This window comes from Protomyctophum parallelum, assembly GCF_964188405.1.
Source record: "Protomyctophum parallelum genome assembly, chromosome: 7".
NCBI lineage: Eukaryota > Metazoa > Chordata > Actinopteri > Myctophiformes > Myctophidae > Protomyctophum > Protomyctophum parallelum.
The window spans coordinates 9,540,845-9,558,157 of NC_139705.1; the positions used below are offsets into that span (position 1 = coordinate 9,540,845).

The window sequence follows — 17,313 nt, forward strand, 5'->3', positions numbered from 1 at the left end:
GCTGTCTAGTAGTAGCACGTGTGATTCTTTGCAAACTTGCACCTATTAATGTACTGTCTATTATGGCATTGCACTGTGGTTTTATGCATTTTTTATGTAATTGCATTATGTTTTGATTAAATACTTATAACAGTTTGCAAAAAAGGTACAGTCGTACGTACGATTAATGGTGATAAAAGCATAAAAGCTCTGAGGGCTTGTTTCCATTTTGGTCCTGTAAATGTGCTGTGATGTTTGCATTATGTACTGTAATAATGCCATTGCATTCATGCATTGTTTCTGTGTTCCCCTCCAGTTTATCAGGCGTATAGACCGGGACACTCCACTGAGCATCAGAGGAGAGATAAATGGTAACTTTAATCTTGGCATTATTAAAATGACTTTGTATCTTAAGCCATCTTTGAATTCTCATGATCTGTTAGCCGCAATTTGCAACTCTAGATTTTTTTATAATGGGATGAGAGTTGCAACAAGCTCCATCCACTTCCTATTCATCATTTTTGGTTTGTGATCTGCTTGTCTTGACGTTAAACTCACCAACATTGCAGCTGTAGTCCAAGCTTGAATTATCCTCTTTCAATCTGCCGAGCTTGTTTTTCATAAAAATCCACCGTAGAGATGTTATGAGTTACTTTCTGTCAAGATATCCTCTGCAAGTGATTCTTTTTCTAAGTGTTGCAGTTTGGAAGCACTCGTTTTTGTTAACGGGTCGCGCTGCTGCCTCCTGCATTATGTGCAAATTCGAAACAGGTGGAACGCAGGGCCGTTCAGTGACATACGACGAGTGCTTCCAAACTCCAGCACTTAGAAAAATAATCACTTGCAGAGGATGTCTTGACAGAAAGTAGCTCAAAACATCTCTACGGTGGATTTTTATGAAAAACAAGCTCGGCAGATTGAAAGAGGATAATTCAAGCTTGGACTACAGCTGCAATGTTGGTGAGTTTAACGTCATTTAAGACAAGCAGATCACAAACCAAAAATGATGAATAGGAAGTGGATGGAGCTTGTTGCAACTCTAGATTCATCCCATTATAAAAAAATCTAGAGTTGCAAATTGACATCAATGTATGCTGCTTCCATAGGGAACGTTTTGCCAGTGATTGAAAAGAAAGGAGAGGCACCAAAGAAAGCAGAGGAACCAGATAAAGGTACAATGTATTCGTTTTTGGTCTTTTTTTCACATTTTATAAACATGAGAAATGTTAATAAAGTCCAACTTGTAAAAGTAATCTGACACGTTAACACTAAAACTTCCACATAATGACATGATGGATTTGCACAATATCGTGAATTAAAAAAATGCATGCATGCTTAATGTTGGTGTGGTATGAATTGCAAATACGTAGATGGCTCTCCTATATCATAATCGTCAAACATCTTAATGGCCACCTTTCCCTCTGATATAACCTTGTCATACATACAGCTTCTGTATTGATCTGAAGTCTGATCTTTTTGTGTATTTTACAGTGAGCGCAGCAGAACAATCACTGCTGAATAAATTGATTCGCAACAATCTTGTGAAGAATAGAAACCACGTTGAGGTCCTCCAGCGAGACCCCAACTCTCCTCTCTTCTCTGTGAAGACATTTGAAGAGCTCAGACTGTAAGTCTGGGAATTTCCAGTAATGTTCCAGAAGGCTATATACATTTCATCCAATGCCGTTACTGCATATTGTTTTCAGTTTCATAACATGCCAGTATTGGCTTGGTGTTCAACAGGAAACCTCAGCTGCTTAAGGGTGTCTACACCATGGGCTTCAATAGGCCATCAAGGATCCAGGAAAATGCACTGCCAATGATGCTTGCAGAGCCGTGAGTACCTTTTCATGATGGCGGGACTATATATTTTTTTCATGATGGTCACCATGTTTATGCAAAGATAGTTACATAAAGTCTGGAGACTGGCAGCACTAAAAGTATGGGACTGATATCAATCATCCACCCCATATGTCAATCATAGCGTGCATATCATAGAATCCCAATGTCGGGGTAGAAAAAAATTGTGACCTTGATAAAAGTCTGATCTTTGCCTAATAACATTTCATACGGAAGTCTTCACTAAAACAGTATACATAGCCGCAATTTGCAACACAGATATTTATATAATAGGATGAATCATTGACATCCCATTGATCCAAATTGCATCTCAGATCTGCTTGTATTAAACAATGTTAAACTCACCAACATTGCAGCTGTAGGGAAAACTTTAATTATCTTCTTTCAAACTGCAAAGCGTTTGTTTCATAAAAATCCACCGTTGACATGTTATGAGCTAATTTCTGTCAAGAAATTCTCTGCCGTGATGAAGTGTTGGAAGCACTGGTCTTTATTAATGGGTTGTGCTGCTGCCTCCATTATGTGAAAATTCGAAACGGGAGGTTCAGTGACTTCGACAAGCGCTTCCAAACCCCAACACTTAGAAAAAGAATCACCTGCACAGAATGTCTTGACAGAAAGTAGCTGATAACAGGACTTTTATAAAACAAACGCTTTGCAGTTTGAAAGAGGATAATTCAAGCTTTCCCTACAGCTGCAATGTTGGTGAGTTTAACGTTGTTTAATACAATCAGATAGGACTTTTCTGTACAGTGAATTTGAAGGATAGAAAGAGAATAATTCAAGCTTTCCGAACAGCTGCAATGTTGGTGAGTTTGACGTTGTTTAATACAATCAGATAGGACTTTTCTGTTTGAATGAATGGGCTGCCAATGGAAGTTGCACCTAGGTAGCACCTTGCCATTAACTTATATGGTAAGATGGCCGCGGTCTGCATATGGAGAAGAGCAACTCCAGATTCATCCCATTATAAAATAATCTAGTGTTGCAAATTGTGGCTACAGTATACAATCATATTCTTTCACATCTGTTTTACATTGAAAGTGATGCACTTCAGGGCTCAAAATGAACTTTTTTACTTGGTAGCACTGGTGCTACCAAATTCAGAATGAAGGAGCACCCACCAAAATGTATTACACTTGTAGCCTACAACAGTGGTTCCCAAACTTTTTCATGTCAAGGACCCCCAAATTGACACACTTAGCCCGCTGACTCCCATTTGAAAATACGGTATATGCCAGGGACCCCTATAAGAGAAGATTTTTACGGCTCTAGCAATGATTTTCAGCTATTTTCATTTCAAGGAGTCAAGGACCCCCAGTTTGACCTGACGTGTGTGTGTGTGTGTGTGTGTGTGTGTGTGTGTGTGTGTGTGTGTGTGTGTGTGTGTGTGTGTGTGTGTGTGTGTGTGTGTGTGTGTGTGTGTGTGTGTGTGTGTGTGTGTGTGTGTGTGTGTGTGTGTGTGTGTGTGTGTGTGTGTGTGTGTGTGTGTGTGTGTGTGTGTGTGTGTGTGTGTGTGTGTGTGTCCACACATTCCATTGAGCTATTTTGTTGTTTCTCACAGCTGACGACCTTAGGTCTGATCACCCAGCTGATGTTATCTCCTGCTCTCCCTCTACTCCTCCGTCTCGTCAGTCCACGGACTGACGATGGGAGGAGTAGAGGGAGAGCAGGAGATATTTCTTAAAAAAGGTCTGATCACCCAGCTGATGTTATTGACCCACTTAATGTCCACAGACTTACGAAGTTACGATGGGATGAGTAGAGCAGTGGTTCTAGTGGTGGGGGAAAAAATCGATTAGTCAATTAATCGCGATGCCATCATGGGCGATAATTCATCGATGCACAAATGTCAAACATCGATTATATAATGTATTTTTTTTACCGGAGCAAAAGGGCGGAACTAATCTGCGACTGCGCTGCGTCGTCATACCGGACCGTTTAGAGTGACGCACACAGCGCTCGCACACGCTTTAGCTTTCAACAACCAAAACAGAACGAGTTACCAACGCGGAGGGGAAGAGAAAAAAGATGACAGAAAGGGAACATTTTGGATTGTATGAGGTTGAGGGGACACGAGAACTCGATAAAACTCACACCATCGACCGCCTGTGAAATGTGGCCGAGATGGGACGATGTAGTGTGGCTCCAAAGTGCTAACATGGCCCGGAATCCGTCGCTCCCCACGACCGAATGTGAACGTAAATCCTTTGCAATAAAAGTGCCGATGGACTTCGTAATTCTAGTCGCCTTTTCTGAGGGCATGGGCAGCTGTCCGTGTGTTCAGAATCGCGATGGTTGTCTTGACTGCATCCCTGGATGTCAGTGGGCAATATGGTCTTGTACACGTTGTGAGTTGTATCGAGTTCCCGTGTCCCCTCAACATCATAGGATCCAAAATGTTGCCATATACTTGTAAAATACTTTTAAACCAAATGCGTTTGTGTGCAAACAAACAGAAAGGTGCAACATAATAGTCTCAATAACTACCCCAAAGCTTCCTTAATGACACTTCAGTAACTGAAAATTAAATCCCTGAATAAGGAAACAAAGAAAAGCACCTTTTTTGTCCTAACAAAGAATAAAGGCAATAAAGTGCTGCTGACCTCAACCGAAATCCTGCCCATGTATTTCTATGACATGACATCTTATGTCATTATTAATATATATTTATTGTATGCTTGTACAAACTCATTCTTTTTTTTAAAGAAAGCTGCTTATTGCTGTTCTGTATTTGGCCACGGACACCCATCTGAAAATATTTTCTTCTATGGACCCTCCCAGAAGCAAAGATTTGAGTTAAAAACGTGCACTGTGAAAGAATATATATATTCATAATCATTAGAAAGCACTTTGTTTATTAGTCACACAGTGACGGAGTGATTAACAGTGAGTGATCAATCGGGATTAATCGAATCGTAACATAGCTCAATTAATCAGGATTAATCGGGATTAATCGAATCGTGACCCTCGGAAACGATGTGTAATCGCATCGCCAGGTACCTGGCGATATCCGCCACTAAGTGGTTCCCAAACTTTTTCGTGTCAAGGACCCCCAAATCAACATTTATTAGGCCACGGACCCCCATTTGAAAACATATGCCAGTGACCCCGATAAGGGAGGATTTTTACGGCTCCAGCAGTGATTCCGAAACATATTAATTTCAAGGACTCCCAGTTTCACACGCATTATGCCACGGATCCCCGATTTAATGGCATTTCTATCTCTGGGACCATTTGTACACTCTCTGAGTTACAGACCCATAAGGGTCCATTTGGTTACAAATTATCATTTAGCTGGGTCCCCCCTGGAACTCGGGAACCACTGGAGTAGAGGGAGAGCAGGAGATATTTCTTTAAAAAAATCATAACTCTGAGAGTGTACAAATGTACAGGGAAATTCGTATACCCATAGTATGTACACTCAGAGTTACAGACCCATAAGGGTCCATTTGGTTCCTAACTATCATTTAGCTGAGGACCCCTGTAACTCCCTCAAGGACCCCTAGTGGTCCCTGGACCCCACTTTGGGAACCCCTGGCCTACAAGCCAGTTGGTATGAGATGCTATTTTTGTTTAACACAAAAAATGCTGGAAACGTATCCATACGCTTTATTAATATCGAACGCCGTACGCGCGAAGCGTATGTATACGTTTTATACGTTTTTTTATTGCTTACTGTACATCAACGTCCTATGCTCCAGGACACCGAGGAAAATAACAGCGATCGTCTCCAGGAAGCTCCAATATGTGATCCGGGAGTAAAAAGCCCCTCCCTCCTGAAAAGAGGTCTGTCTGTGGCGAAGACGCTCCCTCCTCCAATGCCTCCATTACACGTATGGGTCTGCACGGCAACGGCATAGACCAACGCAGATGTCAGGGCATCTAAAATGGAGTTACCCATCTAGTAGTAGTCTAGTGTCTGTGAATACACTCGATTCCCCCTCCCCTCCTGTTTCTACATGGTTTCTCCCGAGGAATCTTTGTGGGGGGAGTCTGAGTCTCTTCTGCCCGGATCGCATTGCAGTTTGAGTTCCCTGGCCCCAGGCCACACTGCGCCTTGTAATCGCCTTGCACCGCTCTCTCATTCTCGGAAAAAGATATAACGCAGTCGTGTCGATTTGCCCTCTGCCAGTATATAAACCAAGAATAATCTTCAACGATCGCCATTTCATAACGTTTTCAACACGCACACGGCACACGCCATGATCAACTAACTGCCTGGCTACGTCTTCAGTCTTCACCAGCCATCGCTATCCGTTGTGTGGATCGCCATCGCGTCTTCACTTTGTTTGTTTGGGCAAGAAGCACGATCAGCGATGGAAAAGAGCTTTATATCCACGGCAGATAAGTAATGACGTATTATCGAAGGACCGCCATGATCAACTTACTGCCTACGTCTTCGTCAGCCAATGCAGCCATCATCGCTATCCGTTGTGTGATTGTGGATGTAGGCTATATCCACGGTATCGAGAGAGACGCCCGGCTGTGATATAGGTCTTATCACTGCAATTATAATGAATAAAAAGGCTACAATCACACAACGGATAGCGATGGCTGCATTGGCTGGTGACAACGTAGCCTCGGTCCCAGGCAGTTAGTTGATCATGGCGGTCCCTCGATAATACGTCATTACTTATCTGCCGTGGATAAAACTCTTTTCCATCGCTGATCTCTGCTTCTTTGCCCAAACAAAGTGAAGATAGCGTTGTCCAACAAAGCAGCCAGTTATTTGATCATCTCTCTCTCCTGTGCTTCTTTCCTCAAACATGTCCAGACATGTCAACCTCAACCACTAAACTCACCGATCCAGTAACGCATCTCACCGTTATACTATCGTTCTGAAGGCAGATATAAAAATAAACATAAATAAATTATTGTCATATACATACTACACACTGAATGAAAGCCCTAATTGTCTACTTTTAGGAGGAAAACAAATACATAATATTGATCCCATGTACAGTTTGTCAGTAGGATATTGAATGCAGTTGTTCAGGTCCAACTATTATTCACAAAATAAGGCCTATAGCGACATGTACATATTATATACCGTATGAAACAGAAGACCCTCTGCTTTCATAAGAAAAAAACTAATACTGTAATAATAATAAAAATCACACCCCTGTGAAGTGAGCATTTCCTCATGAAGTTATCATAGCGAGTTATAAAGGTTTAAAGTCACAGAGATTGACAGGCAGATATAAACATAAATAAATTATTATCATATACATACTACACACTGAATGAAAGCCCTGAATGTCTACTTTTAGGAGGAAAACAAATATACAAATATATACAAATATAGTTTGTCAGTAATTGGCTATTGAATGCAGCTTGCGCCCACCAGAGAGGATTTCAGAAAATGCATGGACCAGAAGAACTATTATTCACAAAATAAGGCCTATAGCGAAATGTACATACTATATACCGTATGAAACAGAAGACTCTCTGCTTTCATAAGAAAAATACTTCTACTGTAATAATAATGAAAATCACACCCCTGTGAAGTGAGCAGTGCAATGTTGCGCAACATTGCACTGCTCACTTCACAGGGGTGTGATTTTCATTATTATTACAGTAGAAGTATTTTTCTTATGAAAGCAGAGAGTCTTCTGTTTCATACGGTATATAGTATGTACATTTCGCTATAGGCCTTATTTTGTGAATAATAGTTCTTCTGGTCCATGCATTTTCTGAAATCCTCTCTGGTGGGCGCAAGCTGCATTCAATAGCCAATTACTGACAAACTATACATGGGACCATGTGTATTTGTTTTCCTCCTAAAAGTAGACATTCAGGGCTTTCATTCAGTGTGTAGTATGTATATGATATTATTTGTGTTCATTTTTATATCTGTCTGTCAATGTCTGTCAACTTCAACCTTCCATATCTCTGCTGTTTTTTCAAGCGAGCAGCGTGCCTTCAAAAGCAGGTTTTAGAAAAAGGTCAATATCTCCAGAATGGAAGATGGTAGAATCATAATTTTTTTTTTAAATTGAAGTGGACATGTTTGGCCTACTTTTTATTTATGCGATGTGATTCTCGCTATAAGAGGCCCCTCGCTGTGGGCCCCTAAAAAGTTCAAAAGTCCAATGTTAATCGCTTAGCACCAGCAAGCCTGAGCAAATAGAAAACTCTAGCATACAATGTGTTAAGAAGCGCCAATAAACCATTTGAAAATAGAATTAAATTCTAAATACTGTCTCTGCTATAATTTCTGGATTTGTAAATGGCTACAAAACACTTTGTTTTATGCAGGCCTGCTTTTTTATAGAAGTAAAAAAAAAAAAGTTTAAATGGGTAGCCAATTTCATCTTCACTTGCTGCTTCCAGATGCAGGGACCACTTTCTGAGAAGTTATTTGCATAACATTAATTTGTATGTCTAGCAAAAAGATGGTGTGTGTGTGTGTCCCTCCACACATTCCATTCAATTGAGCTCTTTTGTTGTTTCTCACAGCTGACGACCTTAGGTCTGATCACCCAGCTGATGTTATCTCCTGCTCTCCCTCTACTCCTCCCATCGTCAGTCCACGGACTGACGATGGGAGGAGGATCTACCGGGCCAATGATGCCGGAGATTAGCTGTACACGGATGGACAGAGTGCAAAACATGGCGGGCATGTCTGGGTCTGTCCCAAAGCTGCAAAGCAATTTTATACTCTGACTCTTTACACCACTTAAATCGTGCAGCTCTGTCATAAAAGATCGAGTTCTCCCGTTTGGGTAAATTGCAGATCATCGATCGTGTCATTTGGAGTGAAAATCGTTGATTTAAATCAGTTGCCTCTCCTTCTGACAAGCTTAGAGAATGCTTAATCTTGACTGGAAACTTTGGTTTTGTTAATTTTCGCTGTAGCATATTCACTAGCTTCAATAAATGCATGTTATCTTCAGAATGCCAAATTAGTGATAAAAGGGCATAAAGTCAACAGTTTTAAAACGATTTTGCACTGATCAGGTACTGTACTACATTAACTTTAATTTATACTTGAATCTCACGACAGTGTCGATTGCCAACAAGAACTTGGCTAAGATGTAGGGTGTTGTAGCGCATTGAAAGCAATGTGAGCTTGTAGATCTGTCATCTAAACATATAATTCAGGCTTTATCTCTCACCTCTTCTATCTTAACCGAGTCCATTGTTTTTGCTCTAGCCCTCAGAATCTGATTGCCCAGTCCCAGTCAGGCACAGGTAAAACCGCTTCCTTCTCATTGGCCATGCTGAGCCATGTCGACCCAGCTAACAAGTGGTGTCAGGTAAGTCTTATTTTGTTTGGAACCCCACAATGTCTGCTTATCTTCCTAACAAGGCTTGAAAACTAGTCATTTAATGACATTATTTCTTTGCACTTGAAGGCCCTTTGCATTGCGCCAACATACGAGCTTGCTCTGCAGATCGGCCAGGTCATTGAAAAGATGGGGAAGTTTTACGCTGACGTCAAACTGGCCTATGCCATTCGGGGCAATAGACGTAAGTATTTTCATTTTGGAATTAGCATTTTAACTACTTTTAAACCTTATTCAACGTTTCAAACATGTTCTAACAATAGACCGTTGTGACCTTGTAGATTAGCTATTTTTTTAACATTTCGGCTAAAATGACATACCCAAAATGGGGATGCCAGGTAAAAGCAGTTACATTTGTAAATTGTCCTGCAAAGGGCTCTTGCAAGTTGCAACATATGCTATTAGATCTCTTTATGCTTCCTTCAGTGGAGCGAGGTACAGTCTTGCAGGAGCAGATCGTCGTCGGGACACCTGGCACAGTCCTGGATTGGTGCTGGAAGCTCAAGGCCATCGACCCCAAGAAGATACGAGTTTTTGTTCTGGATGAGGCAGATGTCATGATATCAACACAGGGCCATCAGGACCAGAGCATTCGCATCCATAGGCAAGTTTCCCCTCAGAGAAATACTTTAAAGGGTCATGGAATCCTAGGCAGAATATAGCTGCAGCTATTGGGTGTGTTTAGGTGTGCCAGTGTGCAGGCGTAGACTGTAGTCATGTTGTGATTTATTTCATGTCGAGTTAAAAAGTTCATTGCATACTTGAAATGTATGTTGTGGATTTATTGTTCTTTATTTGGAATAAGAGAAAATATGTTTGCACTTTTATTGAAGGAGTTAACCGGAAACTGAATTTCGGCTCACTTAGTGTGATCTCACAACCTAGAATGAACGTACACAGACTAGTGTTGACATGTTTCTTGATGCAACGAGACCGACAGAATCCACGTAAATAATTTAAACCTGGCCCAGGCCGTAGCGTAACGGTCTGGGCACCGGACTGGTGATCCAGTCGCGGTGTGCCGCGGGTTCGACTCCCGGACCCGACACGGCCTTTACCGCATGTCATCCCCCCATCTCTCTCCCGTTTCCTGTCAGCCTACTTTCTATCCCTTAAAAAATCAATAAAGGCGTAAGCCGCAAAAAAAAATCTTTAAAAAAAAAATATATATAATTTAAACCTTAGCCAGATTTTGTATCCACGTTGTTTTGTATTTTTCTACTGCAAGAAATCATTAAACCATTATATTTCATAGATAAAAAGAGAAGGATCCGGCAAAAAGCAGTTGCCTTTTTAATTTAATAAATTAATAAGTTCCTCATCTTTTTTAACTTTGTGTGCCCGGATCCTTCTCTTTTTTATCTATGTATTGATCCCGTTTTTGATCCGTGTGAGCACCTTTTTATCATTATCACATTTTGCTATCTCCATTGAACACCTGGTTATTTCCTATTTTTTTCTCTTGATATGTCATACTTGGTGTCGTCATGTCAAACTTTTAAGAACTTTCACTTTATTATAAGTCAACAGTGTGCAGGCATAGACAGTAGTAGGGCTGACCTTCAGGGGGGGTGCGCGATGCGAGGCGTGCGAGCAGTGACTCTTTGGTTTAAACAACGCTATAGCGGAGAGAAAGGCATGCTTGGATTGGTATCATTTATTTTAAACGATAAGCCTTTAGGGCTGACCAATGAACTATAGGCTTAAAATAAAACAGCGATATAGCTGCAGAAGATAGAGAGGAGCGCATATTGGATTGGTCTTTTATTTAACAATTAAACAGCGCCTGAAACAGGCATTACCTCTCCATCAAATAAAAAAATATATAATCCAAACTCCTGTCAATTGTAAACGAACGGTAACATGAATGAACTCTTCAAGCCTGACACTTGTCAGAAATAAAATCAACCACGGTTAATTTGATTGATCATAAAGTTAATGTGACTGTGAGTGTGCGTATGGGAAAAAATATATAAACTTCACAGATTATAGTGAAATCCCATTTTTATCGACATGCGATGCCGATGGAGAAATCCCACATAGTTAAATTACCTCATAGTCATGCTGCATGCGCTGTTGGTCGATGAAGAATTATAATCCAAGGTTTGTCAATCATATTATGGTTTATGGTTGAAAGTAAACCATAATAAGTAAACTTTAAGAAGAGATCTGCAGTCATTGTGCTGCAGACAGTGCAGAGCGCATGAGAGCAGCTCCGCTTGCTAATTGAGTTGACATTTGCGCAACTTCACTGCATGGCATTACAGTAATTAGTTATTTGCCAGCACCTGCTCCAATATAGGCCTAAATCAAACTTTATTTATATAGCGCATTTAAAACAATAAAAGCTGACCAAAGTGCTGTAGGCCTACAGGCTGAAACAAGTGGAGCATCACCATCGGCGCACAAAAGAAAACATAATTAAAAGAAAAAACACAGGCAAATAGGCTACATAATTACAATAATACGATCAGGTGCAATTAAATGCCAAAGAGAAAAGGTGTTTTGGTCTGGGTCTGTAGGAGCTGCTCTGTTGCATGGGAGTTCACAGTGATGGAACAGGTCAGTCTTCAGACAAGAAAAAAATATATATATCGCTGGCAACGGCAAAATCAATTCTCCGCATCGCCAAAATAAATCTATAGGCCTAGTTGCATTCGTGCACCGCCAGGCTCCACAAGGTTCTCAGCGCAATGGCGCGTCGATAAAAGTTGAGATTTTATAGTGGCATTATTCAGGCAATACTCAACAGATTGTTATAATTCCATGTGATCTATAATCGGTGAAGTTTATATTTTCATTTGGGTGTAAGTAATGTTTTTATATGACTTATATAACATGGTAGCCTATATTTAATGTCCACTGATCTGTGGTGCGCTTCCTTGTTTTTAACACGGGGAAAGAGGAGGCGTTGCGAGGTGCTGCGAGGCGCAAGCATGGCTCGCGGACCAAATGGGGCCGTCTCGCGGACCAAAAGCGTCCGCTTTTTTTTTAATGACTTCGATTCAAAATGTAAAAATCGATTCCCGTGCGTATCGATTGAACGTCGATTAATCGATTTTTTTGGGTCAGCCCTAGACAGTAGTCAACAGTATCGTCAATGCTTGCACCTTGGTGCACCTAAATCTAACACTCTCATTAGTAATTAGAAGTTAGAACTAATATTTCAGTTCAGCATTATTTCTTTGTTTCTTTGTTTGATTGTTAATCCTGATTGTTACATGCCAAAAATTGCAAGCTCATTTCCCCTCTGCTGCAGAATGCTGCCTAAGGATTGTCAGATGCTTCTGTTCTCTGCCACCTTTGACGACATGGTGTGGAACTTTGCACAAAGGGTGATTCCCGACCCAAATGTCATCAAGCTGAAGCGTGAAGAGGAGACACTCGACAACATCAAGCAGTTCTACATATTATGCGAGGGGAAAGAGGCCAAGTTTGCAGCACTCTGCAACATATATGGATGCATCACCATCGCACAGGCCATGATCTTCTGCCATGTAAGTCATGTGGCTTAATCTTAAAGCTTTGGATGAGTATTCTCTCTCTCGCTCTCTCTCTCTCTCTCTCTCTTTCATTGTTTAAAAAAAATGACTTTACTTTACAAACATGACAACCAAAGAAAACAAAAACATAGGAGGGTTCCTCCTGTTCATCTTCGCCATCGTCCACAGACTCCACACACAAAGACGTAATATTGCACATGCCACACTAGTTCAGATGATCTGATCTCCAAGCACACCCCCTCACAATCACATTTACCACGCTGAGTGCTGCAAACTTGGATGAGTACTTGGTCGTTGTATTTGGTCTCCCCTGTGTCTAGGTTGGACACGACATTTGACACTGGTTTAACACAAAATTAAATTTCTCCCCACAGCAAGAAAGTTGTCTATTAGCTCAGTGGATAAACCTTCAGCACTTGTGCAGGAGACCCAGGTTCAAATTCAGGGTAGAATGGGAAAGTTCCAGGTTATGACGGACAACATATTGACTTGTTTTCAGACTCGCGTGATGGCTGGCTGGCTCACTGCTGAGCTAAGCAAGGAAGGGCACCAGGTGGCACTGCTGAGTGGAGAACTGACTGTGCAACAGAGAGCTGCAGTCATCGAGCGCTTCAGGAATGGCAAGGAGAAAGTGCTGGTGACCACAAATGTGTGCGCCAGAGGTAAATCATATAGTACAACTAGGGAATTAATGATGATGCATTGTGACAATTAGAAATCGATTAGGATTTAGCAACTTTTACTTAAATCGGACAATTATAAAGGGAATCTCAATGATCTTTTGAAGTGGCCTACTTTTTTCCCCTTCACTGTTCGTCAGCAGGCACAGCTTACTCTTACTATGGATGAATTGGGCTTTAGCAGTAATGTATTACTGTATACTGTAGTATGTACAGTAAATCTGACAAATGCTCCTATTGTTGAATGTTTCTATTCTGGTGGAGTGGGATGGGATACAATACATAACTATAACCCAAACCATTCTTTCATTTGATATAGTAAGGTTAAGAAAGAAATACTGTTTCATCAAACTATAATTAACTCTGTCTGTGTCAGAAACACTGCCGTAGCTCCTCACTGCCTGCACCAATCACTCCCACTTTTTCCAATTTAACAAATTATAAATTAATAATATCTTTATTAGTGAATTAAAATTGCCCCATCTACTTACATGGAACAAAGCGTAACCTCACACCTCCGGCCCCCTATCACAGACCACTGTCCTTGGTGTTACTGCACTGTCAAGCTTCCTCTGCTCCCACCGCAACACAACAAATAGTGGCCTATACAATTTTGCACCTGGCCCACCGCTCAGACTGCCTACCTGCACACACACACGCTGACGCCCCTCGCTTATTTTACATGTTGCTGCATCACGCTGGATCCACTGCTGCTTTCACATTTTGACTTCCACCACTTCCGACATCAACAGCCTACGTAAACTTTCCGAACTGCTTTCGCTGTGTGTGCAAACTACTTTCGCTGTGCGCGTGCACTCAATTGTGCGTGTGTGCACACGTGGACAAGCGCACATTTTCTGTGTAGTGTGTATGCGTGGCCATGTGCACATTTTGAGTGGGGATGCAACCGTCTTCAGTTCGCAATAAACACGAGCTACAACTGTCTTCCCTCTCCCCCCTCCCCCAACACACACACTCAGCGTGAAGTGGATACAGCGCGCTCCGGCGAAAACGGCTCATCTACAAGCTCACAACATCACAGGTTGCAAAAGCCATTAGTTCTCTCAAGCCAAAGCTCAAAATTGACACCATTTTGGACACAAATGCACCTGCAATTGGATCTGTGCGACTTACCAAATATATCTGGGAGTACCTGTGCGACTGTCCATACTTTCTGTAGTGCATGTCAAACTGGGGGTCCTTCATACTTTTCAAATAGGGGTCTGTGGGCTATTAGGTGTAAATGTTGCAGTCCTTGCCATGAAAACGTTTCCCTAACATTCATTTGTAAGAATACTTTCATGTTATACTGCTGTTTTTATTCATTACAAAAACAAATGTAAAATTCACAATCTCAATTTTATTTAATTATCTTTGTGTCTGTGTTGCTCATGCAGGCATCGATGTAGAGCAAGTTTCCATTGTCATGAATTTTGACCTTCCTGTGGACAAAGCTGGGAACGCTGACAACGAGACATACCTTCACCGGATTGGCCGCACTGGGCGTTTTGGCAAACAAGGATTTGCCTTCAACATGGTTGACAGTCAACACAGCATGGATATTATCCGTCAAATTGTGTTGCATTTCAGTATGTTTATTTTTCTAACAATTTGAAATTGATACTACTACAAGACATCCACTTGGTTCTTTTTGAACTCTTCCTAATATTGTTTTTTCTTTCTCCCGTAGACAGGAAAATTGTACAACTTGACACCGAGGATGCAAATGCACTTGAGAGAGTCATGAGCTGAATTCGTTGCTCATGCAATTGGATGGCGTAATCACACTTTGTGCACCATGTACGACATGGGCCTTTTCCACATTTATTTTATTTACAAAAAATATATATATATATTTTGGTTTTTGCTAATGTTGGCTATGCAAAGTTATTTTATTTTTAGGCCAGTGTTAGCCTAATTTGTGCCAAAGCGTTAGCACTTTATAAACTATCCATTAAGCTGGGTTACCATTTTGAAAGGTGCTGCTGTTAACTGTACAAATGTACGGTAGAAGTGAAAACTTTAAATAATGCTATGCGGTTATTTAATTTAGCATAAGTTCTTTAATTTTTTTTGGCCAGTAGCAGCCTAATGTATGCCAAAGCGTTGAGCTATACACTTTATACTATACATTTTTTCCTTTATACTATACATTTTTCTTATTTTGAAAGGTGCTGCTGTTAACTGTGTAAAAGTACAGTAAAATTGAAAACTTGAAATTATGCAATTTATGCACAAAGTATTTGGTAGCCGATTCTGTCAGTTGACACGAGTTGGGCCCTTTTTTGATGTTTGTCACGTGTTGGCTGTTGGCCTAAATTAGCTTTTTGTGAACAAAGTTAAGATGTTTAATCGCAGCGAGACTGTTGCAGTATATTCCATTCTTTCATTCTCTGCATTATTATGAAGAGCTCTTGCCCAAACAATTATAACAGCTGTCTGTCTGATACATTTTTAATTTGAAGGCAACATTAAGTTTGGAAAGATGGTTGTCCAGCCCTTGTATTGGCTGATATTTGATTGGCTTTTCACATATCTTGTCATCAACAATACTTAAAAATAAAAGAAATAAACTTAACAGCTGAGCTACATGATTCAATGTTTTTTTTTTTTATATTTTAAAATGTGTAGTATGAGAATGCATGCCTGCATGTATCCAATAGGAGTATACCACAGGTGTTTAAAATATGCAATTCAGTACATCTAGCCATGTTAATGTTCATGTTCTTTTCTAGTGTAGTGTAAAAGGCTGCAGGATCTGTCCACTGGAATGTGTTTGGAGCTGTTGCTATTTAAAGGATTTTGGAAATTAGATTTTATACCATGATGAAATAAGGAAGTATACAATTACAAGTAGTTTGTAATGATAATCAATATTGATCTATTATTTAAGCTCACCCACTTTATACTTTATGTCAATAGTGAAAATAGCTGATCTACAAGCTCACATTGCCACATACTACTCTGTGTATGTGGCACATACATGGATACTGTGACGTTCAAAGTAATGTGGCAGCTATACTGAAAAAATTGTATAGGCCTATGCCAAGATTGTATGCATGTGTACGGTTTTATTACATAATGCTGCATTTTCTGAAGGAAGCCGAACAAAAATACGTTTTATTCTTATGTACCTTTCCTGTACACAAGATGTAAGAAAGCACAACCTTGAATTGTGAGCTTGTAAATCAGCTATTTCTGTTGAAATATACTACAATTATGATCTGTCCAGAATGGGGATGTTGGTATTAAAATGTGGCCTGTTCATGCAAAGTCCACTGAGCTATCTTCCTGAGAAATGCATAGCAGTGATTTGTTCAAGATACCACACTGGGCCAATGTCATGTCCAAGTCTGTGAAGGTCTGACGTGGTACATCCATGGTCTCAATTAAACCACCTCCATACGTTGTTCCATATCTGGCTTCTGCACTAGCTATCACTGTGAGCAAGGTGTCTGTAAAGAGATAGTGCTGCTCAAACCTTCTGCCACAGGGAACTCGGATAGCTAGGAGCAAACTCCCTCTAGGACCAGCGGGTTCTCCAGTTGTTTCTGGTTTCAAATCAGAATCTGGGGGCATGAGGGAGACCCTGCAGTTCACATCAGCCACATTGCCCATTTCAGGGTTGCTTTGGGTTATTGGCGCTGTGGGCAAATTGGGCTCAGTGTGCCTGTGCTGTTTGTGGCGGATACAATTATCAGAGAGCTTATTGGGCTCTGATCGCCTTTTCTCAATGGAAGGAAGGACCATGTACTTGTTTAGCGAAAGTGCTGGAGGTGAAGGGCCAAACTGCAGCATGTGTGCAACTTCATCCTGTGATTCCTGTCTCATGTGGTGGGTCTGTCTGATCATGGGGTGCGACTGTGAGCGGAGGTAGCTGTCTGGCCTGCTGTGCTCCACAGGAGGTTTTGGAGTCAATGCTGCACTCTGGATGCCATCTGGAGGGCGGACTGAGGCCCTGCGTCTTCCTTTCGAGGATTTAGGCCTTGTCAAATGCAT

The 17,313-nt window shown here is 41.0% G+C and overlaps 2 protein-coding genes across 2 annotated transcripts in view; one reads left to right on the forward strand and one right to left on the reverse strand.

The window, feature by feature from the left end:
* ddx19a (DEAD-box helicase 19a) overlaps positions 1–15,066 on the forward strand; it is a gene marked incomplete at its 3' end in the record, with an annotated part of 15,565 nt that extends 499 nt beyond the window's left edge. Inside the window, exons 2-12 of the mRNA XM_083769650.1 lie at positions 296–350; positions 1,086–1,151; positions 1,471–1,606; positions 1,723–1,815; positions 8,999–9,101; positions 9,201–9,315; positions 9,558–9,735; positions 12,391–12,628; positions 13,134–13,296; positions 14,712–14,903; positions 15,005–15,066. Of these exons, the coding sequence (XP_083625776.1) occupies positions 296–350; positions 1,086–1,151; positions 1,471–1,606; positions 1,723–1,815; positions 8,999–9,101; positions 9,201–9,315; positions 9,558–9,735; positions 12,391–12,628; positions 13,134–13,296; positions 14,712–14,903; positions 15,005–15,066 (1,401 nt within the window). The remainder of the gene's footprint in view (positions 1–295; positions 351–1,085; positions 1,152–1,470; positions 1,607–1,722; positions 1,816–8,998; positions 9,102–9,200; positions 9,316–9,557; positions 9,736–12,390; positions 12,629–13,133; positions 13,297–14,711; positions 14,904–15,004) is intronic.
* Positions 15,067–16,578: 1,512 nt separating this feature from the next.
* Positions 16,579–17,313, reverse strand: ubxn10 (UBX domain protein 10; the record flags this gene model as incomplete). Its single annotated transcript, XM_083769651.1, has 1 exon — positions 16,579–17,313. The coding sequence occupies one exon, from the start codon at positions 17,311–17,313 to the stop codon at positions 16,579–16,581; it is 735 nt and encodes a 244-aa protein (XP_083625777.1).